This window comes from Seriola aureovittata, chromosome 23 (assembly GCF_021018895.1).
Source record: "Seriola aureovittata isolate HTS-2021-v1 ecotype China chromosome 23, ASM2101889v1, whole genome shotgun sequence".
In the NCBI taxonomy this organism is placed as follows: domain Eukaryota; kingdom Metazoa; phylum Chordata; class Actinopteri; order Carangiformes; family Carangidae; genus Seriola; species Seriola aureovittata.
In genome coordinates, this window is record NC_079386.1 from 16,204,025 (window position 1) to 16,230,477 (window position 26,453).

At 43.5% G+C, this 26,453-nt stretch overlaps 1 protein-coding gene across 3 annotated transcripts in view; it reads left to right on the top strand.

Annotated features, from left to right (window-relative positions):
- The window catches only part of col4a6 (collagen, type IV, alpha 6), a 110,690-nt gene continuing 84,237 nt past the window's right edge, over positions 1–26,453 (top strand). For all 3 annotated transcript variants that reach the window (XM_056369253.1, XM_056369255.1, XM_056369254.1), the window contains exons 1-3: positions 1–65; positions 240–365; positions 533–578. In XM_056369253.1, coding sequence (XP_056225228.1) covers positions 355–365; positions 533–578 — 57 coding nt within the window. In that variant the 5' untranslated portion in view covers positions 1–65; positions 240–354. The remainder of the gene's footprint in view (positions 66–239; positions 366–532; positions 579–26,453) is intronic.

The window sequence follows — 26,453 nt, forward strand, 5'->3', positions numbered from 1 at the left end:
TGCGCTGCTGAGTTGAAGCGCAACAGCCCGGAGAGCGCAGCAGCGACTTCACCGCTGCAACTTTGGTGAGTTGGATAAGCTCTCATATTATGAAAAGAAAATCACCCAGAAAGCGAAGGGGTTGTGTTTTAATACTCGGAGGTGTGTGTGTGTGTGTGTGTGTTGACAGTGGAGGTTTGTGTGTGTGTGGCGGTGGGACTACTTTATCTCCTTCTTTCCCTGTGTGTGTCTCCGGGTAGATGACGGGGTTTTTTTTTGGAGCTGTCGATGTGCGCGTTTGAAGTGCTTTGCTGGTGAAGACAAGGGGGATCGAGTCTCGACCTACGGTTCCCTCTCTGCCAGTCGGATCAAAAAATGAAATTCCTGTAAGCATTCCCCCCCCCCCTCCTCTTAAAAATCTGATTTCTCCAAAGTTTAATTTTCGGGTTCGGGAAGCTCCCGCTGCGGCTCTGGGCTGCATATGAGGCCAAATCCGGCGCAGTTTACCTGCTGGAGAAAAACACACTAACGAAAATGTTTATTTTCTTGGCAGGATTTGTGTCGTAGCAGTCGCCTTGGCGGTGGGATCTGCGCACGGAGTAAGTCCCATTTGTTTACTATTACCCTCCTTCAGGTGAAGTGCACGGCTCTTCACTCGGTTTATTTATAGCGTGGATGCAAACTACCAAGCTGAAAGTTTTTTTTTTTTTTTTTTTTAAATGTGTTGTTATGCATTGTGACCGTCTAATTGCTGGAGAAGACACTTTTCATGCACGTAAATGGTTCATGTGAATCAGCAGCTTGGTCTAATACGAGTAAATGGGGAGCTCACTGTGCCTGAAAGCCACTCAGTTTGAAACAGCAGCAGCCTCTTGTTGCTTAAATTACATGCTGATGTGTCTGCAAAGCGACTTTCATTCCCATGATGTCCAGAGCAGACACCCTGCACCCTGCACCGGTCTTTTTCATGGGTTTAACTCCTCCATGCGTCACGTTGTGGGTGTCTGCAGCCTGCCGCATGAGGAGACACACAACTCTGAATTATTTTTTTTTGTCACTGTACAAAACTTTAAGGACACTCCAGTCAGATGTTTCCCTCCATTTTGATCGGAAATTAAAATTCCAGATGTCTTCTAACTATCCGGATAATGTTTTTTTGTTTTTCTTCTAAAGCTTTGGCTGATATGTCTGTATTTATGTGTGGCCTGAGGGAGTGAAAAGGCAGCTCATATTTGAGTGGGCCCGCTCAGTCATTTGCACTCCAAACCCCGCCCTGCTGAATATTTAGGATATGGAGATTTATTAGGGCAAGAAGCCACACCTATACAAGTATTCCTCAGCTGAGGGACACATGTACTGCAGTGCTAGTTCAATACATTTGCAGATTTCACTCTTTAAACCTTTTTTATTTTATATTATTCCTCAGTATATTATGGTTATTTGAAAGTTTACCCACAAGCGTTTAAAAACCAATTGGATTATGGGGGAAAAAAGAGGCTGAAAACAGGACCGTGTTTCCTGCAGCAGCACATGAAAAGTTAGCATTTTAGAGATACATGGTTTTCACATGACATTGATGACTGAATGAACAAGAAAGCAAGGAGCAATATGGCACAGAAGTGTAAAAAACAAGAAGCATGCAGCAGCAGCTAAATGTACAACAGAAGAAGAGAAGAGTTACTACAGTGCAGTTGATGGTGTGACGGTGCAGGATATTTGTTGGATGCAATTTTTCAAGCACAAAATCAACTGTAATCCTTCCAAAAGCCTTAGCAGAGGGAATTGAACCATTAACCCTGCCAGCGTCAGTGCCTTGCTTCACCAGCTGAGTGACAGGAAATGCTAGTGAGGTCGTCATCAGCTGTGACAGAGATGCTGACTGGGAACATTAAAGCGAATTGGCATCAAAAAGCTTCCTGCGTCTCAATGGGACTCAGCTGATGGAGCTGCATTGACTTTGAATTGACTCCTCCACCCACTTCCCCACCTCCCCGTTGTCCTGTGTTGTGCGCGTGTGGGTGGCTGAGTGGATGGATATGCGTGTTTGGTTGAGTGCGTGACAGATGAGTTCATTGGGTGGTCGGGGTCGTTGTAACCTTGGTAACCGTGTCTTTGGTTGTCACCGTGGTGCGGCAGCGGCCCAGCCCAGAGTTAGTGTGTGTTTTCGGGCCGGACCAGATTATAAAGTTCATTACCTTTCTGTGCTGCTGTACACTGACACCAGACGAATAGTTTTATTTATCAGTATCGGCAGATGAGACTAAACACAGACCCACTTGGTTATCTCTCACTGGAAATAGCGTAGCATCCTAGATGAAACAGTGATGGCTTTGCAGGAAGCATAACGTGCAACCAAATCAAAATAAAAGTTTGCTTATGACTCTTTCTTTTATAAACCTTTATACAGACACCATTTTAAAGTGTCATAGGCCTCTATCTTCATAAGTGCTGTAGAAATCGTCTATTATAATATGTTTAGTATTTCGACAGACAGATTGTATATTCTAATGAGTTTCCATTTTAGCATGAGGGGATAGCGTAAGGAAAACAAGTACAAAAACAAGGAGCGGCGTTAGCATTAGCAGCTGTTTACTTAACCAGCCTTACCAAGAGCTTCAGCCATTGCTGCATTCACAATATAAGATGTTAACGTATTATAACCTTTTGTATCTGAGCAGCTCTACTTCTTCAGGGTAGACTGAACACTACAGTGACTCTGTGTTGGAAAGTGACAAGAGGGACAGGGGTTAGCTGGATAGCATGCTAACTTTAGTAGAAGAAAATGAATGGTAGAAATAGAGGCAAAACAAGAGTCAACTTTCCACCACTGGAGGCAGCTCTTGGTGAGTAAAGAGATTAAGTATTATTCTTCTAGACTGGTAAGTAAACAGTTGTTGATGCTAACGTTAGCTATGTAGCAATAGCTAAACTTACAAATAGCTCCTTAATGTTTCTTTCAAAAATGTTCTTCTCCAAATCTATAACACAGCCTTGGCCGCTGAAATGGAAAGATGTGGTTTTGCCATTTTGGACAAAAATTGTTTAGTTTTGTGTTCAGCTTGTTAGCTAGCTAACCACAGTATGTGTTAGCTACTGTTTACCGTCTGCTTAGCATGTCTAGAAGAAGCTAACGTTGGTTTTGGGTAGGAGTCAGTGTGTTAGCATTAGTTTAGTTTGCTAGTTTGCTGGCTAGTCATGATGCTAAAGCCAGCAGTGTTAGCTACAAGCTAAAGAGCTAAAGACACAAATGTGTATCGAGCCACATTAAACTACAGTAAACTTGGAAATGTGCATCTTTATGGATTACTCAGCCTTATTTATATCTCTAGTACTCAACCACAAACCCGTACCACCACAATTCTTTTAGGTATCCCTGTCTTTTTAGCCTGATTCCAGATTTGTGATGCTGCAATGTCATTTTTGAGAAAAATGCTTCAGTGAACATACAGAAAGAGCATCTGTAGGAGCTTACCCAGAGTTACTGTAAGGGCTGACACAGCTGTTGGCACAGGGAAAACATCACACTCAGGTGAGGAGGAATGGTGAGGAGAGGGGAGGAGGCGTGACGGGAAGGAGAGGAGGGAGTCAGAAGTTGGACCAAATGATTCTGTACAACCTGGGCAGTTTTTACATTACATTACACTCTTTACATTTTCTAGTAAGAAAACTTTGAAGAGGTTTGGCCTCTCGGATATGTTGCAGGAATGGATCTATTTGCAAATTTAAGTTTGATTATTCAAACCTTAAAGGACCACAACAAGTTTATTTTGCAAGTTTAAGCCATTGTTGAATGGTGTAATACAGTTTTAGATGTTTGGGTGTGTTTTTCTTACTGTTCCACACATTTATTGTTTTGACAATATGATCAATAGCTGGCCCCCAGAACTCATTTGAGAAGTCTAAACCTCAAATGAGTCCACATTAATTTGTGTCAGTTGTTGTGATGTAAAGTAGAGGCTAGAGGTTAAACTGATTGAATCCTTTTGGTTACAACAGTCAGAGCACAGTGGAAAGTTATCATTACAATTTCCCATAGCCCAAAGTGAAGTATCATGTATAACATTAAAAAAAGCATCAAATCATCAGATTTCATTTTTGACATTTATGCTTGAAAAATTACAGAAGCTATTGATTGACTGTCAAACTAGTCATTGGTGGATTTTCTGTTCAGTTGATTAACTAATTGTTTCAACTGTAATTTGTAGTAATTTGGACTAAAAGATGCCACTGGTACCGTCGTTTAATGCAACTTCATTGTATCTGTGGACACAAACCATGAATCGAGGCGATATTACTCCCCCCCCCACCCCCCCCGTTGAATTCCTCCACAGCTTGGCAGGACTTGTCGGACTATCTCCCACTCCCCGCAGGTGCTATAGGCTGAAACATTCCAGAAACGCTAAGTGAGGCGACTTGATCACTGCTTGATTTGTGGTTACATTATTCCCCCCTCACAACCCTCTTTCCTATCACTTTTTGCCCCCGCTGCTTCCACAAGTCAGACAATTCATTACAGGCTGATTTATGGTGTGATTTGTGAGCAGTCGTCCCCACAACCTCTCCAGCCTCCATGTGGTGTCACAGCCCATTCCTTTCTGTCTTTCTTGCTCTTAGTATTTCTTTAGATGCAGCGAAGGAGCTGAGAGGATTGGTCGATTAATCAAACTGACCATTAATTGCAAAATAGTTTAATAACCCATTATTCATTTTAATCAATTTTAAAACAAAAATACAAACATTAACTTCTCCTGCCTGTCCGTATGTGAAGATTTACTGCTTTTCTTTGTCACATAATTGAATTTGTTTAGGTTTTTGATGGTTGTTTGGATAAAACAAGCAATTTGTGGAATAGTGCTTTGGGCTAAGATAATTATTTACATATTTTTCTTGACATTTTATATCCAAAATGGAACAGATTCATCAAGAACATGTTTGGCAGATTAATTCATAATAAAAGTAATTGTTAGTTGATGTTGTATTTAGGTGCTTCTGATTCATGCCGTGCATATTCCGCATCTGCTAAAAGTTTCACCTTTTCTTAGCTGCTGGATTTTCTTCATTTTCTTCATTTCTGTAACTCCCCCTGTTGCACAGCGGAGAGTTGGTTAAAAAATGTTCCCTTCAGGGCAGAAATAACGTCAGTTTAGTTTTGTCACACTTCATGTAACCATAAAAATGCAGGTTTTTAGAGCTCCTGTTAGCTAACTTGTTCTAACATGATCATAAAGCCCAGAAAAGACAACAAATGAACAATAACAAGACTTAGAAAATAAAGTTTCAGAAAACACAATTAAGCGTTACTCTTTCAATTTTTGCCCTGAGAGAAAAAAAAAAAAGAAGGTGACAAGCAAAAAAAAATAAATTGACCACATGATTGTAGCGCAGAGAAAGCTGTCAAGCCTAATTAAACATGATTTATGACTGAACTGTCAGGTAATAAATATTTCAGGGGTGTTGGTTTAAATATCAGCATGTTCCTGGATGTTAAGCGATGGCAGCAACTGAACGGTGGTTCACATTCCCCGAAGGCTTTTGCCTGAAATCAAGAGTCATCGCTGATGATCTGGGTCAGGAGGAGATTAGTCGAGTTTATGAAAAGGTTCTGAAGTAGTTTTGAAATGTGATAGATAAAAGGCCGCTACCGTTCATTCAATTTCGTCCCTGCTTACTCTCATGCTTTTTTTCCCCCCTCCAGTTTGACCCGACTTTTACCGACCAAGGAAGGCTGAAATACTTTGTCAGTAAAGTGCATTAGGAAACCTGTAAACCACACATACTAGGTTTAACATACCGTTGAAAAGCCCCTGCTGTTCCACTCCCACGCCCACACTTAAAGCTCTGCTACCTGTGTGGTGCTCGCATGCACCGATGCATGTTTCCGCATCCCCATAAAAACCTATGTCGCTCTTGTGTTTGTGTACGTTAGCAGTGCAGGTGGGATGAAAGACAACTTGAGCTTGGTTTTCCTTGGGGAAATACCCTCGCCGAGCTATGTGAGAGGGCACACTGGCTTTGGGGCTATTTATTGCCACAGCAGTGTAGACTAAAGAAAGCTAAGACAGGGGACTCCCATGTGTGCAACCAAATATCAGTTATGCAGAAAGAGACGTTCAGGGTAAATGCACTGCAGTTAAATACACCTGGAAGACTTGAACGCACCACAGGGAGTCCGAAAGTAGCTGTAGGGAGACTTCTTTCAGATTCTCTAACTGTGACTCTCTAGAAGCAGCCACCCATTTGGACGAGGCTTCAACAGATTTGCATGCCTTTCAGCATCTTATTAGGACTGCAGCTAATGATTGATTTGCTTCTCAATTACTTTAATCAATTGCTTAATTTATTTATTTATTATTTAAACCATGAGAAAATGATGAAAAATGCCCATCCCAATTTCCTTCAGCTCGAAGTCACACCTTTAAATTGCTTGGTGTCCAAACCAAGAGTCCAATCCCCAAAGATGGCAGTGGCAAAATCTGACATTTGCTGATTTAGGTTGAGATACTTTTAGATGTATTATATGTTGGAAAGTTTACCGCAGTATATCAGCTTATAATCAAACATTCATCGCACCTCATTCTTCCATGTTTCCTTGTTTGTTGGTTGAGGAATTACACATTTAGTACCTCAGTCTGTTACAGTAGCATTATGAGCTTTCCATCTTAAAACAAAGCCGTCCTCATGAATGACACTTACCTTCATGATAATTAGTCGGGTGCCTTGCACAGGCCTGTCTGGGGCTCTGGCTCTGAGGAATGTTACGCAATCTTTGTAATGCTTGAGAACAATTAGACGTTTGTGAACGCATCCAAAAACAATAGAGTGACAGAGGAGGGTTGGCGTAACATCTGTTGACAGATGCTGCTTTCTGCCCTTCCTTTCACTTCTTCTTATCTGGATGTTGGACTCTGATTGATAACAGTGTTTCCATCCATTCATCCATCCATCCATTCATCCATCCATCCATCCATCCATCCATCCAAGGGTTGTAGTGATTGTGTTACCGATAGACATTTGATAATATGGTGGTGGCAGATGTTAGGCTGTGTGGATCTTTTGTTTATCACCTCATCTGGTTGCCTTTTCTCTGTCCTTTAGGTGTAACTGATCTTTCTGTTCGTTTTTGTACAGTCAGGGTCACAGACTCTCTCTCTTCTGGTTGTGATAATCATGTAGTGAAAATCTGATATTGTGACAGCTCCAGTTAAAAGGCATGAAAAGTCTTATGTTCGGTGTAGCATCTCGTGCGGAAGGATTGATACGACCCCGTGTATCGATCGTCTGATGAAGTGATTTAGCTTCTAAAGATGATTGACTTGTCATCTGCTTTTCCTCTTTATTTGACTCTCTCGTATTGTTTTCCTCAGTGACTTTGAGGGTCTTGTATCAGACCTGTGATTGAGATCTGTGTGAGTCTTGGCAGCTGTTTAGAGACTCTTAGCCGTCTCGCCACATGTCACCACATCATCAGCTTCCATCTGCCGAGCCTTGGCACGGCCACTTTCACACATCAGACCCCCACCTTCTCTTCGGACGAACCGCACGCTGTCAGTTTGTCCCCCGATTGGTCGCGGTGAACTCCAGAGGTCAGAGGTCGCCCGAGCACAAAGGCAGCGGGGGTTCGTGACTGCGCCGACGGCTTCGCATTCCATCGCCCCGCTCTCCAGATTTGTCCGTCGCACTTTTTGTGTTTTGCTTTTTCGGCCACTCGCGAAAACACAGAAGATTTAGAGGGAGAAGGACATGAGAAGAGAGGGAACGGAGGGGGGGTTATTCTATATCTGCAGGCCTTTGGGGGGGGGGGGGGGGGGGGGGGGGGGGACGGTGTGCTTATGAAGGTCTTTAGGTTTGTCAGAGAGGAGCTGAGGTGGGGAAGTGTTTGGCTGGTTGGATGCTCGGTGGGAGTGCTGTCTTAGCTTGTTCGACGTGCCCGGTCCCTTCTCCTTAATGCCATCGCTCCCCTCAGGGCTGTTTGCACTTCAGAGGGATTAGACCTCCAATCTACTTCTCCTCATTTGTTGGGTTTTCTCCTCTGGCTTTCATTTTTCTGTCCTTTTTCTTTCTTCATTTTGTGTATTTTGTCCCTTTCAAACTCCCCACTTGTTGTGACACCTCAATGTTGCCCCTTCCACTCCTAAAAGCCCCTCATGTCTGTGTTAAATTTGGACAAATTTGGCAACATTTGGCAGCTAAAGAGAGACAGATATATGCCTCCGGAGTTGGTGGAGACCAAAATTGAGCTATAAAGAGTGTGAATATCGAGTTTAATTCTTGAGGTGGACAGATATGAAATGAATACTAATGTTGTTACCAAAAAAAATCTATTAGTGCTTCTATGAGTCAAAGTTTTGAGGTGAAATAATTGTACATTGTACCTCAGTGGTTATAAAAATGCTATGTTAGCATTGTTAGCTCATCTACAAACTGCAAATACAACAGTTGGGTATATAAATTGCTTTGAGAAAACTACTTTAAACAACTGCATGATTATAATAGTTTCAGATTCTTTCTGTTTCTGGCAATCATCCAGTTTCCGTCAGTTGACTAATCAATTCATCCACTATTTTTCGTGTTTATTAGTTACCTGTGATTCCCACTAATCAGCGTCCAAGGTTTCAGTTTTTTTGTGTCATTTCTTTGAGCCAGGTTCATTGTGATTTTCCAACCACAGAAACCTTGATGCCAATTTTAAAACAAACCATGGCAACTTAACCCCTCTGAGGACTTTCCATTTGTTTTGAAGTCAGGAAGCCTGACAGGTTCAATTCCTGCTTTCCTTTGATGCTCCACTTTTCCCCTCTGCAACATCATTACTTTGGCATTAGACGCCGACATCAGCCCTTTAAGTCAAACATTTTGCCTCTTCACTGCAATTATCATATGCATGCCTGTGCAGAGGGGAACACATCTTCTTTTGTTTGTCAGTTTACTGTGTGGTGTTGGTCTGAACAGCCGACCCTGTTGGGACAAGGTGTGCGTGTATGTGGCTGAGTGGTTTTCTAATTATCATCAATGTTCTTTAATCGAGACGTTAATTACATACCCGAGTCCCCATTAATGTCATTGTTGTGGGTAGGAAAGGCGCAGGTGAAGATATTTGCCCACTTTGTGGCAGCTTGATGTATCTGCCCTGCAGCTAATGTAAACCAAACCAAAACAAATGTGTGCACTGCAGTTTTTATATCCTGTTTAACTTTACCTTTAGCAAGGCAGTGTTAACTTAAACTCTGCTTGGCGAAAGCTCTGTTTGTCTAATCCTACAGAGGCACTGAAGTATGTTTTGTCTTTCTTTGCTTTCCTTTCACTTGCTAGCTTAGAAAAAGAGTTAGCAAGCTAGCTAGTTAGCTAGTTAGCTAGTTAGCTTTTGAGACATATAATGGCATCACTTTTTTGTACTTTTGCAGTCGTGACATCAAAACTAGAACAGCAACGAAATGTTAGCTTTTGATGTTAGCAGATTTTTAAGAATAGAAGACAAACTATGGCGGCCATGTTTGTGGAAGAAACAAATGACATCACTGGCTTCAAAATGAGTGAAATCAACCATTTTTTATTGTCTTAAAAATTAGATTTTCTAGATCCTAGCACCCTGTTGCTATGACTATACTGTAGTCATCAGCTGTGTGACTTTGCATTTTTAGCTACTCCAGTGAAATTTAAATTCTTTTTGTTTTTCATCGTCACCACATTTGTGAGATACATGGTTTTTCATTCAAGGGTGGGGACAATGTGGTGAACTACCTTCATTTTTCGCAGGAGTACTTTTGGAAAACAAAATTTTTCACGTTTTATTTTTTGCTCATTTTTTTCGTAGTTGACATCAGGGCGAGTTTCCCGCCTCCCCGGGCCCGTATCCATGGTTACGGTATCCGTGCCGAGGTAACCCCAGGCTGCAGCCTAATGTCCCGCTGTGATAGGAACACTATCATTGGCACATCAGATGTGTCAGTTATTGTGTGCTATTACCGCCTCACTGTGTCTCTGCCTGTCCCTGTAATTACGGATACCTCCGCTCTGTTTTTCCACCTCTTTGTCTCACACTCATCCTTCACTCCCTCGTCTGTGCCAGCCAGGTAATCCAGGCAGCGAGGTAACTCCCTATCTCCCTCCCTGAATTTCTTATAAATGACATAACTTGGGCACATCGGGTTCCTTCTTTATTGGATTTCTTGCCCGTGATGCCAGCTTGTTTGTGTTTGTCTCGCTTCCTCCTTTTTTAGTCATAACTTCAGTGAAGCAGCTGCCAAAGTTAATGATGCCAGAGCTCTGAGGAAAACACAGCCTGCGGCTATGGAAGTGCCACAGCTTATTGCTGTATGAGCAGACACATCTATGAAGGCAATAACTTGTAGATTTAATACCTTAAAACACATTTTTATACAGCTGGCTTCTTGTCTGACCACAAGATAAGTTGCTACTTGCAAAATACTGTTCCGCCATGTTGCCATCAAATGTTTTTATATCTCGTTAGTGCATGTTATTTTACTGGAAAGCAATTTCTTGTGGAAAGATGGAGTCAAATGCAATAGGGTGGACAGAGAGGGGTGGAAAAGAAAAGCTATTGAGTGAAATTGTGAAACTTTCTAGTTTCTCCTGCAGGTTTGCAGATATTAGAAGCAAATACACAGGTGTTCGGTGTGTTGTGTCATGTTTGGTGTTTCTCATATTTTAGCGTCACATAAACAGACACCCTCTGTGGATTTACAGCGACCCACAAAGATCCTATCGGGGTGGTCAAGCCGAAGAGTTGTTTTTCTTCACTCAGCACAGAGTAACCTTTGTCAATCAGCGTGGTCTTGCGAATGGTCATAAATCAGAAGGACTTCCCAATTTGTCTTCTAGGCCTGTCCAGAGGGAAAAATACCACATCAGTCAGGTGTAATTTACTCTGCTTTGTAGCCGAGTGTGAAGCAATCACCCACTCCCTGTAGTTGAACCCCCACCAGCACCATTCATCATCTGTGACGGCGCTGATGAGCAGCAGTCAGTCTTTTAGATTCTAACTCCAGCACCAGCTTTTTCATCTTGTCAGTATTTCATCAATAAAAGTCTCAAATCTTGGTCTCTGGTCCTGTAGCTTCAGTGAACATGTGCATCCCTCTTCAAGGTATTCCTTGAGCGGATCTCCCACAGCGATGCAGAATCTTGTTTACGAGGGAGTAGTGGCCGCTGGTAAAGGCCTCGGAGGGGATATTTTCAGGGACTGGGTCGCTCTGTCCTCTGGCACGCGCCCATAAAACAACCTTAGCTCGCTGCCTTCACCCGCTCCTGCTCTTCCTCGCAAACCCTGGCCCAGTTTCTCCTGCGCTAACTCATACCTCATACTTGGCTGAGAGACCGTAAGCAAGCGTAAGGCAACTTTTGGCAGGTGTACCAATACCGTCACATGTAACAAAGGGCTCTTTTTATCTGTTTCTGTGCCCAGTCTCCTCAAAGCACTGTCTGATTAACCTGTTCAAAGAGCTGAAGAAGGTCAGCAAAGCTTGACAGTAGCTTTTATTAGCTTTTCACAGTGTAAGAAATATTTTTTTAAAATATAATTAGGAGTGAAAAATGTATATATTGCAGCTTTTAAACACAGAGGCAATTAAAAGCGCCAATGTCAGGTATAGAAATGCATTTAAATAACATTTAAAAGTACATTTATGTGTAAAATATGAAAGTTTTGCAGTAAAATGTTTGAAATTTGATAAATTCATATGCTTTTGTTGAAAATGAGATAAAAAATAGGCAGAATTTGACCAAAAATAGGATTTAAAAATGACTTTCTGTACAAAGAATGAATAGGCAAAGAATACAGTTTAAGTACAGTAATAAATAGTCAGAAATGAAACTCAGAAATGAACCTCAGAAAACTGCTGTCGTTTTGTAACCTCGAAAACATAACCAGTTAACAGAGGTCGGCCATCTTCACTCTGCGGCGTAGTATTCATTGTAGCGCCGCTGACTGAAGAGCCCTGCAGCTTAGCACCACCTGGCACCGTTCCCTTCAACTTCACCCTGAGCCCTGTGCACTTAGCTTTAACTCTATTCATTATGGAGTGAAGGGCCTCAGCTAGTGCTCTGGCTCCGTTCCCTGTTGCCCACCGTGGCCCCAAATGGCCACTAATGAGGGGGGACAGATGATCATTGTGCCAACTGCGTTTTTTAAAATCTCACATTTAGTCTTATCGCATTAATCTGCAGTAGAAACAACTGCTAATACCTCTCCTCGTTCCGAAGTAGCTCTCAGTGCTGTAGGAACTTCATCTTTTTGTGCTCTAAGCTGTAGGTGTCACGTAACTGGGGTCAGTGTGTTTGTCAACAGAGTGCAGTTGCCCCCCCCCTCCCTCACATATTTATTTAGCCGGCTCCTCTTGTTCCTAAAATAGCTCACTCACTCACTCACTCACTCACTAGCTGGCCAGAGAGCAGCTTCAGCCGTGTGTGTGTGTGTGTGTGTGTGTGTGTGTGTGTGTGTGTGTGTGTGTGTGTGTGTGTGTGTGTGTGTGTGTGAGCCAAGTGGAAGAGGATGAGGCGAGGTTTCATTATTTCTGTGAATGGTCAGTGTGCGAGAGTGTGAGTGTGTGAATGTGTGGGACAGAAAAAAGTACAAACACACTACTTATGAGAAGTCTTTTTTTTTTTTTTCTCATGACTTCACTATCATTTACACCTTTCTGCCGTGTTTGCATTAGATAATATTCATTTGAGCAAAGTTACATCACTCGCAGTAAAAGTTATTGATTCGCTGATTAGCTTTCCAACCATCATTCCTTGTATTGTTCGACCAAAAGTCAAAAATCCAAAGAGATTCAGTTTAAAATCATATAAAAGAGAGAAAAGCTTGAATTTACTTACACATAAAGAAGATCATTCCAGGGAATATTTGGAATTTTTTGCTTGAAAAGTGACTTTAATTATTAATTGTTAAACATAGTTGCTAGTTCTTTATCTGTTGACTGACTAAACCATCAATTGAGTGATTGTTTCAGCTCCAATTTGGTTAATTTTCACACATTTTAGACCATTTGTACTTTGTACAAGTCTGACCCAGAATTCTTTAATACCTTGGCCAATGTAATTTCACACTCTGTAAAGTTATGATATCAAATATCAGACTGAAACTCAGCTCCAAAAGTAGGTCAGGAAGTGAAGAGACTGACTTCAAATGCTCCAGAAAAAGTACAATCAAACTAAAAAAGATACGAATGAGTTATTTCCACTGAAAGTTAAGAGATGATGAACTGAGCTGAGGATGGGACGGTGAGAACAAACATACCAAAGAGAGCGTTTTCTCTTACCTGATTAGGTTAACAGAGAAGACATTTATTGCCCCTCTGGCGATGTACCGTATATCTTGTCAGCTTGTTGCAGTTGGCAAGCCCTCACAGCGGCCCATAGGTATGCGCACCTCAAGCAGTGACACGATGCCATACTTTGCTCAGCAGGTCGCCGTGTACACGGCTCTCAGCTGAACGTGTGATTGACGGTGAGCGATTCGACATTTCGACATATCTTCATTTGACATTTACTGTAGCAAATGGACGACTGGATCACTTCCATTACAGTTGCATGGCATGAAGTACGGTGTGTTTTTTAATTTCACAGCGCTTTGCATGCCTCATGTCACGTCTCCCTTTATCTCATATGACTGGGTTGCTTCACTGAACGGAAACTGTCGCAAATCTTTTTAAACCTTATTAGCTATTTGACATCACTTGAAGATTAATGGCTTGGGGGTGGGGGGGCTTGCTGTTTGAACACACACACACACACACACACACACACACACACACACACAGTCGATAAGCCCAACCTAAAGGGATTGAAACCTGCAGGGCCAAACAAACTGAAAGACATGGTGTTGCTCGTCGTTTCTGCAGGGGAGAAGATGAGGTGATACCGAGTTTGAGTGGCAGGAGTGTTTTAGCACTTGTGTGTACTGTGAGAGAGGTTTCATAGTGCCAACATTTTTCACTCACACTCCCTCTGCAAGGACAAGTTTTCCTGCCCCCAAGTGTAACTTTCACTCCTTTTGTACACTTGAGGTCAACTGGAGGTTTACAAATCCTTTTTTTTTTTTTTTTTTTTTTGCCAACTTCATATTTGTCTTTGTCACGCCTGAAACACCTTTTAAACAATGACGTCAGGGAGGGGTGATAACTTCTACATGCAGCACATTTACCCCTTTCAGCCTGTGTAATGGAACGAACAGGTATTTGCAATATTTTGTACACAGCATAAGCTTATTAACTGCATATTTCAAAACAACCTCTGCTCCTATAGTAAAGAAAATCTCTTCATGGCGATGTTGACCTTCAGACAGAGCCTCGAAACCTTCTGCAGCTTAGTTAAGATAGAAGTGATGTCAACCGCGTAAAAGCTGCAACGATTGGTCGATGAATCTGCAACTATTTTGATAATAAATCGATCATTTTAAATGATGTTTTTCGGCAGATCCAGCTTCTCAAATGGTATCGGACAAAACAGGACATTTGATGAAGCTTTTCATGCCCCTATGGACGAAGCACATACATGAGTGAAGGAACAAATAGTAGGTGAAATCCATGCAGAAAATAATCAACACTGGGGGTGTCCATCAGGGTTTATGTAACTAACCTAACCTGGCCCAACCTTTTGCTGTCAATTAGACTATTTTTCATTGAAAAAGTCTGTTTATGGACCTCAGAGTAAAGATCTATTTGCCACAGTACGGAAACCACCAGAGTCATTGGTTGGAAAAATCAGATTCTGTCCTGTTCGGTTTTGAGTCATTCAGGTACGACATATTTTTAAAAGTTGGCAATTGGATTAGTTTAAATTAGTCTGTTTTTGACTTGACGAAGTGAAGTGTTACTGAGAAGCTGCTGACATTTCAGCACCTCGAGGTTCCTTTTCCTCGAACGACGGGCGTGCGAGCGCCGCAGCTCTTCCTTCAGGAATGTTCAGGCATTCCCGATCCCACCGGCATTCCCGATGACATTTAGGATCCATTGGAATCCGTGACAGACAGCAGGGGGACAGGTCTGGGCCTAGGACCCATCAGCCTGTGAGAGCTAATAGCTAATGAACCGTTGCCAGGGGCGACATGAACATTCCATGTCATCGCCATAGCTACTACACTCCCCGCCCCTCCTCCCTCGACCACCACCTCCTCCTCCTCCTCCCCCCCCCGCTGCCCTCCAGCTCCTTGAAGAGGTCGCACACCTGTCTGCACCTCTCTTTCCTCTCCACACCCCCCGTTCTTTCCCTCTCTTCCTCTTCGCCATCACCCTCCCGCCACCCTCTCCCGTATTCTCACTTGAACTCAGTGAAGCAGCTATTGGTGATTCAAGCTGAAAACACAGTTGTATTTTTTGTCTATTTTTTAATGTCTCACTACTTTTAGTGAGTAAGAGGCCACTGGAGTTGGTGTTTAGTCTCAAAGATGTTTTGTGTACTCTGGAGTATATTCTCACATGAGTCACGAAGCATCACTTGACACTTCACCGTCTAGTTATTTGTGACCTACAACTAGTTATCCCGCAATGTGGATCACTGAAACCCCTCGTAGACACTTCACAGCGTCTCTTTCCCTCTACTTCATTTTGCTTTTCCCCAAAACAAACGGTCGCTTGTTTAGTAGATGAATTGAATATTTTTAAATGACTACAATACCCACAAATCCCTCTGTGTGGGAACCTAATTCCCAGGGTCACTGAAAAAAAGCTGTCAGGGGTCAGAGTCGGAGCCGGAGGTCAGAGGTGACATAGCGACAGCAGGTTAGGCTGCGTGGTTTGTAACTAATGTTGCACACAAGGGTCGCTGTTAAAAGGGCAGGACTTAAATTACATAACGTTACGTGTTACCTTCAGGAATTTGTCAGAGAGACAAGAGCACACATGCGTTCGCGGATTTGAATCGTACACACGGCACGTCATAAAGGCAAATAGCCTGTCGGGACATTTACTGACCTTATCAGAGGTCCTCCTGTCATCTGTTTATTGACTTGGAAGTGTGGTTTTTTTTTTTTTTTTTTCTTTGGGTTGTAGCTGATAAGAGGAGAGACGGCTGATGCAGGTGCTGGAGTCACCTCTGGGTTTATGGGAGCGCACTGGGAAGTGACCATGGACTCACCTTTTGACCAGTCAGATAAGAGGGAGTAAATCTTGTGGCGGAAGCATCAAGAAATATGGATTTTTCTTTGAGCTGAAATCCCAAAATGAGCTGGAGTCCAGCAGCTGGAAAATGACACCTACCTTTAGACAGTTATTGAAAGTGACAGTCTCTGGCTGTTTAAAGGGCTATTATTTTGTGAACAAAAGACCTAAATTAGCCAGCATTCTTTCAAAAGCACCGTAATTTGTTTAAGCACCGTGAATTTTTCAGCTGTCAGTCTTGGGTTCTCTCTGAAGAAGAGGAACTCTTGTCCAGACTTGATCCACAGCCACGGATCTAGAAAGGATAAAGAAAAAAAAAAAAATAGGTGGACAGGTGAAGCTAATGCAAGGTAAGGGTCGCTTCAGCTGGCTGAAGTGACCGTGGACGACCTTAAGATAGAAAGGTAAAACTGAGGCCAAGACATGTCGCTGCGAAGAGGGTACTGTCGAGGTCAAACACCTGGAGGACGTCTGACCTCTCTACAGACCTAGAGAAACGGTCGTGGACTGACCTTTTTCGTTGGAGGTCTGCAGATAGCATCGGTCGAAGATGACAATTATGAGTCTCTGGAAATGATTTAAGGCGTTATGACTCTCAAGGCTGACCGAGGGTCGCCTTGAGAGTTGGATGTAGAGGTCACAACAAAACAGGTTCCATGGCCCGTTCTGTCGAGACGGAGTTTAAAGAAATGTTCTGGCGTCCGTCCGTCTCACAAGATGTTCCACGGCAAAAGTGGACTGAGAAAACCTGAAAGAAAATAGAGAGGTAGATGTTGAGAAGTAAAGAAATGCCAATATATTGCAATAAAAGAGTAGCATGCTGTTTGTAAACCCTCATTCTTTCAGCACCATAACCTTGTCAATAGAAAGAACACAAAAAGAAAGTGAAAATGGGGCCGCCCCCCCCCCCCCCCCCCCCGTAACTCAACCCGCTATTTACGACCAAATTAAACCAATGCTCTGCCTTCCTTCTTCTTAACAGACTTTCCCATGACGCTCTCTCTCACATCCTAAGGTCATTGTTTACGCCTCGACACTCACTATAAGAATCCAAGATGGCCAGCAGTCCTGCTTCCTGTCCTTGACGTGAATCACTGCTCTTGGTTTTAACTCGTTACCCCTCGGTGTAGCCTTTCAGTGTCGTTGGGTTCGTCCCACACTCGTTTTGGCAGCTTCATCCCACAGTTTAACATATTGAACGTTTGGAACAGAAGACTCCTGTGTTTATTATTGAATATAAATGTTAGCTTTGACAGGTTTATGCAGTTTTAACATCTGTTAGTCAGTTAATGGTCAGTGTAGGTGGTCAGTTTTACCTTTTAAAGAAAACCAACAGTGTTTTAATCCCAGATTTAAAGGATACGGTCGTAACTTTAAAGTCTTGTGTCTGTATGTGGAAACAGGTTTTGCTTGCGGTATTACATGAACTTTTCCTAATGTGCTTTTAATGAAAGTAATGGGGGACATTATACTCCAACAATGCAATGCACAAAGGAAATGGAGGAGCTGCTCACAGCTAGAGAATCAGAGCTTAATCGATTAGCAGATCGACAGAAAAACAATCAGCAACTATATTGATAGGTGATCATGTGTTTTCAGTTCAGTTTCAGTGACTGTTGTTGAAACGTATCCTTCGGTGGAGCAGGTTAATGTGCGGTAGCGACCTAGTTGTGCATTTACTCGGCTGGCCCCTCGCTCTCTCTCCCTATACTGACCTAATGTTGAACGTCCACTGAGCATTCCATTCCTTCCACTTGTCCCAACCTCTCCACAGATAAGGTCAAAGGTCAGCTAGAAGAAGAGAGGGAGAGGGGCGGGGGGTGTTGGTAGGTGGTTGGCAGGGAGTGTCCTTTATTTTCCCTGTGTGTTGTGTTAGTTCGCAGGTTCCTCTGTGCGTCCTTGTGTTAGTTTTGTCTTCAAAGGCCAGTCGTTTTTCACGGAGCGAGGGAGGGAGAAGGAGAAGGAGAGAGGGGAGAAAGGGGTGGGGGGCGGCGGCGGCGGCGGGGGAAGGAGGATGTTTTTCTTTTTCTGAACTCCCTGGTCATGTGAGTGCACTGACATGCAGCGCTTCATGAGTAGTTCACCCAAGCAGGTGCGTTACTGATTGGCTCACGGGAAAGAGTTTTGCAGCAGTTCCTTGGAAACTCAGTGTTATTAGGTAACCTAGTTAAAACGAACCTTTTAGCCTCAGCTCGGATTTCAGTTTCAAAATGCGAGAAACATGAATCACTTTAGTGTCATCTGCAGCACATCCTGTGCACATGTAGTTTCATTTACATTTACATTTCGAGCTGCAACTCACAATTGATGTAAAAGGTCAGAAAATGATGAAAAATACCCCTCAGAGTTTCCCAGAGTCCAAGATGACGTCTTCAGATATCTTGTCCAAAAGGTCCTTAAGCAGAATAGTTGATTATTTCTGTCGGCCGACTAATCGACCTTTAGCTCCAAACTAACAACACTTCCTGCTTCACATTCCTGTCTGCAATTCCTCCATATGTGCAGAACTGTGAAGACTATTTGGAGTTAGTACGATTGCGTATGAGATTCAGTTATCGTACATGACAACACAAAAAAACAAACACGGATCTGCATCGCTGGTCTTGACAGTTTACTATTGCGTGACCGTGACGCTTGATGGGCTGATAGCATGTTGAGTCTGTTGACTCTGTGTTTTTACATTATAAACCTCTTCTTGTGTTTGAGCAGTCAGTTACTGTATATGAAATAAAGAGAAGTCTTCAGGCGATTGGAAAGCACTACCTCTAGAACAGGGATACGGCTTAGGAACTGTATGTAGACCTGGTTTCCTCTGGTCTAAATGCAGGTAAAAGTTCCCGCCTCATGATGATGATATGACCATAGGTTGTAAACCCCGAGCTCCTAACACCCAAGTAGAACAAAGTGAAGCATTAACGTGTTTGATCCTCTTACTGTGCCGAGCAGACCGAGATCAAACGGCTTCCTATATCTCCACCTTGCCCCCCTGCCTGTCTTGTGAATGAAGCACTTAACCCTCCGTGCCGCTTCTCAAAACAGTCGTCCCGTTATTTCAATACGGCCGAACCCAAAACGTCTCCTGACCGGGACGTCAAACTCGTACCGGCCGTGTCACTGTAAATCGCCTCTCGATGTGGCCGCGGCCTGTAAATATTATCTCAGTCATGAACGATATTGTTTCAGCGTCTGTCTGACTATTCGTCATCTGTAAGTGGCTCTGTACCTCGCTGTGATGATGGGTGAGTTGTAATGCCTCCCCAGCGGGACACTTAACCCCCGAGTCGACCTGTATTATTTCAGTTTCAGTTTGATCCAAAATGGTTCCTCCTATGGGATTCGTCACTTCTGAGGCCCCCTACCACCCCCCACACCCCCCCCTCCTCCTCGTGCGCCACGGCGGAGTGGTGGTTTCCTGTGGTGAAGAGGGAGTCGAGGGGCTGACAGCAGGCGGCTTGTCCAGGCAGGACTCCTGTGGTGTGTGAAACCGCGATGCCTGCCAGCTGTGTAAAGCTCAGCTAAGTCCCTGCATTTCTTTAAAAAAAAAAAAAAAAAAAACAGAATGCTCTCATTGCACAATGCAAACGATGTCCATCATCTGCACATCCCCGTGTTTTCACTGCAGTTTCACTTGTTTCAAAACTTTTCTTTAAAGCGAGTGATGATGTTTTGTTGTTAAAGCAGAGACCCCTCCACTGAAGCCACTGATTGAGTAAAGGAATCCTAAAGAAACAGTATTTATAAGGAAGAATCAGGTTTTAAAAACATCTGGTCTTAACTCATTCCTGCAGGGTTTGTCAGGGGTCATCCGTCGTGCCGTACCTGACACAGATCGGACGAAAACACTACGCCAAACTGTTATGGCGTGGCTGCAGTCATGCTAAAGTGGTTAGCAGCAGATGAGATGGTTCCCCCCTCCGACCAGCCCGTATCAGGAAAATCATGTCTTCAGCTGATACCATGTGCTCATGCCTGCAGGACTGACAAAAATCAGCATGGTTGAAATCCTGCAACACAAAAACTACAAGGAAAATCAGTATCACGATAGATTTGTGTTGTTGTTGTAAATATGTGCCCGTACGTCTCTGATGTTAACAACGCGTTTACACATAAACCTTTACGCGGCGGCTGCTAGTCTTCCAGTATACACGCTGTCACTTCCTACATCTGTGCTTCCAGAAACGGCTTTTAAAACCTCGTGGCTTCAGTAAACTCTGCCGCCTTGTGTACGTGCACCTGTTTATCAAACGCCGCCACCCATAGTGCAGTGCACATGCAGTTCAGCCATGCTTTTAACATGTCTTGTGCGCAGAGGGAGGGAGCTGAGGTGTGATTGAGTGTCTTTGAGCAAGTTGAAATGTCTTTCTAGCTGAAGGGGTTTGCTGGTTTGCGGTTGAAGACAAATGAACCCCCCCCACAACGAGGGTTGCACAAGTAAAAAGCTTTTAGAGTGCTCCTTAAATCTTCTTGTTGTTCTCGGAGTCCAAAGTAGAAACTACCTTCACGTATCGCCAAAAACGTGCTGAGATCTTTGTCGATCCAGGACTTCAGTATCTTATTATGCTACAAATTGCTCTGCTCGTCTGTCATCAATCATCTTCCGCTTGATGTGTTGTTTGTGGCTCAAACTGTTCAGCTCAGATTGATCGTGACAAATGGGTGAATCATTAATTTTTTTTATCATTTTGGTTTCTGGATTACGTCCATGTCAGAACGCTTCAAACTATATCACTCGTCACTTCATCGATGTTAAATGTGATATAATCCCACCTGAGTCATTCTCTGTGCATGTTTAACTCATTTCTAATCACCTGTCATCTTGTACTGTACCCACATCACGCCACCTCACGCTCTACATCATATTTTACCCCATCTGAACTCCGCTCTGCGTTCCCTCACTCGCTCACATTTTAAATAGTAACCGAGTGCGTCTTTAAACCCACATGACGCGACCAGACGGGTGGATTTTAATACACTGAGTATAAAGTTTGGACGGGAGTTTGCACATAAGTCCGAGTTAATTTCTTACTACAAAGTTAATTTTCAACACTGGCGTGCAGCCGCCCATGTCTAAATGTTCCCAGCGATCACTTGGCGGTCGCGGCGTTCATGTATCAGAGCAGTAGATTGGATTGAAGTGTTACTCAGGCTGGCGGCGCTCCATCTAATGAGTAAGATTTTCTCCAAAATCAGCAGGAGAGGATGACTTTTTTTTCCTGGAGCTAGGATAGGAACGCTCACTCTCGCACATGTGCGTTAGCGATTAAGCCGTCAGAATGAGAACAGAGAGAGACGGGAGCTGTCAGTGCTCCACGGCTTATCTCACATCTCTCAGTGTTGTTACTCGTACGGTTTCTGTGCTACAGTATCGCTTCGTGTCATGTAGAAGTTCGTCTTCTGTCCCTTCTCTCGTCCTATTGGCTGTCGTCTTCCGGCCGCCCTCACACCCGCCCTCATGCCGTAAATGACACAGTGTTCTGTGTTTAACTCACGGAGACAAATGAGAAAAATCTCTGTGGATTAAACGGATCATAGCACAGGGCGCTCCTGCATGGCTGATCTACTATTTGTGTGTGTGTGTGTGTGTGTGTGTGTGTGTGTGTGTGTTGTGTGTGTGTGTGTGTGAGGGACAAAAAACTTGTATGTGCTCCTGTATTATCTGTCTGATTCTCTACTTATTCTCCTGTTTAATACCTGTTGCTCCTGGAGGCCTTTTCCGCATACTTACCTGATGGCTTCTTGGCACAGTGTGTGTGTGTGTGTGTGTGTGTGTGTGTGTGTGTGTGTGCGTGTGCGTCTGCGTGTGTGTGTATGTATGTGTGTGTAAAAGTGGACCATGTGTATCATGTGCACAGGTTTGAACAAAAAGGGATTTGTTTGTTGAGTAGGGTGTTACACTGAACTGTTCCTGCTCTGTTCAGTTTAACCGTTCGTCTGCTGAGTCTCTATGTACACGGTTGCCATGCCAACCGCTGCCCATCACAAGGCGAACAAGCGGAGCTGACGTTTTTGAGAGATTCTCACCAGCTGTCTGCTGTGCACGCACGTACGCACACCCACACACACACACACACACACACACACACACACACACACACACACTGTACCGCATGCATACAGTCAGTGAAACACACCGACCCTCCGTTCTGTGTCAGTGTCTCTCTGTCACTCGGTCGTCCCCTTCCTTGACGAGCTGCTGTGACATTGCTGTGGCTTTTCATGTCCAGCCTTCGCACCGCCCAGCAAACTTCCACAGCACATAACTCAGCGAGTGTGTGTGTGTGTGTGTGTGTGTCAGTAAGATGACTAAGGAACCATGGGAGTAAACGACTGCTATTTTTAACCTTCCCCAGGTGCAGAGTTTTAACTTTTAGCAATAAAGCAAAATGACATGACAAAAGTTCCTTTTAAAAGTGCAACATTTTTCAGTTTTTTCTTTATTTTAGTTAATATTTTATTGTTGTACTGTTTTTAATGTGCAGCTGACCGTAAAGAGGCAGATTTAATCATTAAAAAAGAGTTTATGTTTCTCACCCAAACCTCTTTCATCCACGTTAACTCCTTAGATGTGATCCTGAAGCACCGTTTACACCACAATGCTTCCGACACTTATCTGAAAAGTGCGGCGAAAAGACGTGTATACGTGCGCAATCACATACGTATAAACACAGACATGGTTTTGTTTTCGTGTCGGATGACTCGCTGCGAGTGGCTCATGTTGGTGGTCCCGTCTTCAGTTTAGATGTATTTTGCTTTATGTTGCTGTTGAGGAAGTTTCCAGGAAAAACAAGTGCTGCTGTCACAGAGAGACGATTAAGGATTACACAAACCAGAGAGAGAGGGAGGGGAGGGGGGTTTGTATATACTGTAAGTTTACCTGAGGTTTGCAGTGTTGTGGAGCTTTAGGTCTGTGGAATGCCATTATGTTATATGGTGACGGATGGCTGTGTAAACAGAGGTGTACAAATAAAGTCGGACTGAAGGTGGAGGGCTGAGCGAGGACACGGAGTCTTTGAAAATGACATAATTTCACTTTGCTGCATCGTTGATTTCAAACTTAAAGCATTTATGAGCTATAAGCCTGTGAATGGAGTGAATTTTATTTATTTATTTTTTATTTTTTTGCAGCATTTTGGCTTTGGGAGTGTAAATAAAAAACCTCAGCGTGAACCCGAAACCATCTGATAAAACAACTGGAAAGATGCTTACCATCAGATATCTCAACCAACTCTAAATATCACTTCCCTAGCGCTAGGGGCCACTATAAAAATGCCAACTACTAAATTCATTGCTGCCACATATACTTGAACAGCAGCATTCTGATGCTCGGCCTACGAGTTCAGTCATGTGGCGTTCCATAGATTTATTTGCATATAAATTTGATGACAAGATTGTACTGTTTGTATCACCTGGGTGGTTTTATGGGTGTAAATTTTTGTAGTAATGGTTTTAAATAATTCCCAGGATCCAAATGAGGCTAAAAGCCTGTTGCATGCTGCGTGTTGTTTATAAATGAAAGGAAATTGCTAACCTTGTTTCTACATGATGAGTTTATATCCAGCTGTTTTGCTCTGCCAAACATGTTTTCTTGGAAATGTAGTTTCTCACCAGAGACATGTTTACACACTCTGGCAATATTTCTTCTAGTCCAGGAAGTGTGACATCCTCACACTGCACAGAAGGCATATAAAAGAAGCCGAGGTCGCCCGTGACGGACTTTGATATTGCTACTATCGCTACATAACCAACATTAACATCAACAGTTGTTTACTTACCAGTCTCGCCGAGAGCTTCAACCAACACTGTGTTTACAAGACAACATCCTCTGAGCAGCGCTACTTATACTTCAGCGACTCGGTATCGGAAAGTGACGAGACGGTCCAGCTGGACCATGGCTAGCTGGTTAGCACGCTAACTTCAGTAGAAGAAAAGTAGTGATAGAGAAAGAAGGAAAACAAGAGGCAGCTGTTGGTCAGTAAAAGGGATGAAGTTTTCATGCCGTTTCTTCTAGACTTTGTTTTAGTTCTTTATCTTTGATCTCACAACATCATCCTTCATTTGTTTCTTCTTATCTCTCTTACACTGAGGCCTAGGCCTCTTCATTCATCAGAGTAGGACAGAGGTGTAGGGATTGGGGGGGGGGGGGGGGTGGAGGAGAAAGGGAAGGATAGCTAGTGTTTTCATCCCGGTCCTCGCCCCGGGGGCTGTGAACTGACAGCTGTACCCGGCTCGTGATGGGAGGAATGTGAGGAGGACAAAAGGCAAGAGGGGAGAGTCTTAGGAGGAGATGGGGGAGGGAGGGAGTTCAGGTAGAGAAAAGAGGCAAACACTTCTCCTCCTCCTTCCTATGTCTTCCATCTCTTTCTCCTAATCTTTGTACGTCTCACACTGTATTCCTCACTTTTGTATTTTTTTTTTTCCCTCCCTCGTTTCTCCCACTGTCCTTTCCCTCTCATCCCTCCTTTCGCTTCCTCCCTTCATTCATCCCAGCTTGTCATTTTTAACCAGAGAACAAGTCGTGGATTGATGTGCCCTATAGACTACAAACACACACATTCCTCAGCGTTTCAAACACACATGTCCGCTCCTCCATGTCCTAACCTGGTGATTGTCAGCGTACGCTCCCTCGAGCGTAGCCTCGCCTTTTTACTGTCAACAAAAGATGTTTAATGAATTTCACCCCTTTTCGGAGGTAAACACGCTGCTTTTACAGTTCCTTGTAACTGCAGTCAAAGGCTGCAAACGACCCGAGACAGGAATTCTTCAGGAGGAGCGTGGAGGAGGAGTAAGAGGAGGGAGGGTTGAAAAGAAGGGCAAGGAGTTAAATGAGGGAGTAGAGGCGGATGAAGAGAAAAGAGGAGGAAAGGATCATGAGGAGGAGGAATTGGATGGTGTCGGGCAGGTGAAAACAAGGGATGAGGAGTTAAAGTCAAGGATTTTATTTAAGGAGGAGAAAGAGAAGTGGAAAGCTAAGGAAAGGAGGCAAGGAGAGGAGGAAGAGAAAGAGGAAATAAGTGGAGAGGGGGGGATAACAAATGAAGAGTGGGCAGAAGGTGAAGGCTTGTTTATCACGAACAAACGTTTCACCTGACAGAGTTCACCTGTAAAAACGTGTCCGTCGTCTTGTCTTACACAGGAACCTGTGCGCTGTCTCGGCCTGAAGAATGAGTTCTCCTCCGAACCTCAGACACATGAGCCACAGAGTCTTTAGTTTCAGCCGAGCAGACGCACTTTAACTTTAACCACGGCGGGCGCTCTTACCGACCCAGGGCTGTTTTATATGCTGTGCACAGCGTCGGTGATGATGCTGCTCTTTGCTTTCTTTTTAAATTATATATAAGCTCATGTTACTTATGCCTAATGGTTCCTGGCCTGTTGCAACAAATTCATCATTAAACTCAAGTGTCGTTATGTTTGTCTGGTCTTTGCCAACCAAAGATAATACAGACAGATGTTCAGGTTCAAGGTTCAGCCTCTAGCATGCAAATACATACTCTTAAATTAGTGAGATAATTCGTGAATACATTGTGCAGCTTGCATAAAGACATCTGTCGCTATGAAAAGGTGCGTGCATGTAACACAGTCTACGCTCGTGTCTTCGGATACTTTGGTTTCAAAAATAATAAGAATCAGAGATTACAACTAAAACCATAAAGAGATGACGTCTCCGTGTTGATGGGTCAGTTTGTATTTCCAGCTTCTCCGGTGTGAGGGTTTGCAGCTTTTGGCTGTTTAAAAACAATTCAACATGAATCATTTAATTTAAATTAATCCTTAATTTAATCTGTGACGTTTCACAGACTAAACCGCGTTATCGTGTCTAAAATAGCAAACACTCACTCGGCCAAAAGTGAAAGGAACAGGGTGGAGACACCACCACTTTGACCCTTGACCCTCGTCTGATTTTAGATCATGAACGCTTCTTCACGGACGCGCCCGTGGGAAGGAGCAGTACCACTTCCACCCACTTAGACTTATGCATCCAAACACATAAACCCTGTGGCTGCAGTGGACATTCCTGCTCCTTCAGGGACGTATTAGGCTACAGCTTCACTCTCCTCTCTCTGTGTAGATAATAGTCCTCCTGGCTGCATCCCAGACTCATTAAAACGTATTTTGATAATCTTGTCATGCAGGATCTCGGGCATGAAGTAGCCTCATGACTCTGCTTTCGGCTGCCAGACTCGAGTTTAAGGAAGGGGCCTCTCCGCCCTTTCGCTGTTCCTCGAGCACCGTCCTTTGCAGGAAGAGTTTGAAATCACAGAATGTCAGACGCGGGAGTTTATTTCATCGCGCGAGGCGGATTTTTTTTAATCCCTTGCAATGACATCTATTTCTGTCTGCAACTGTGCATCAACA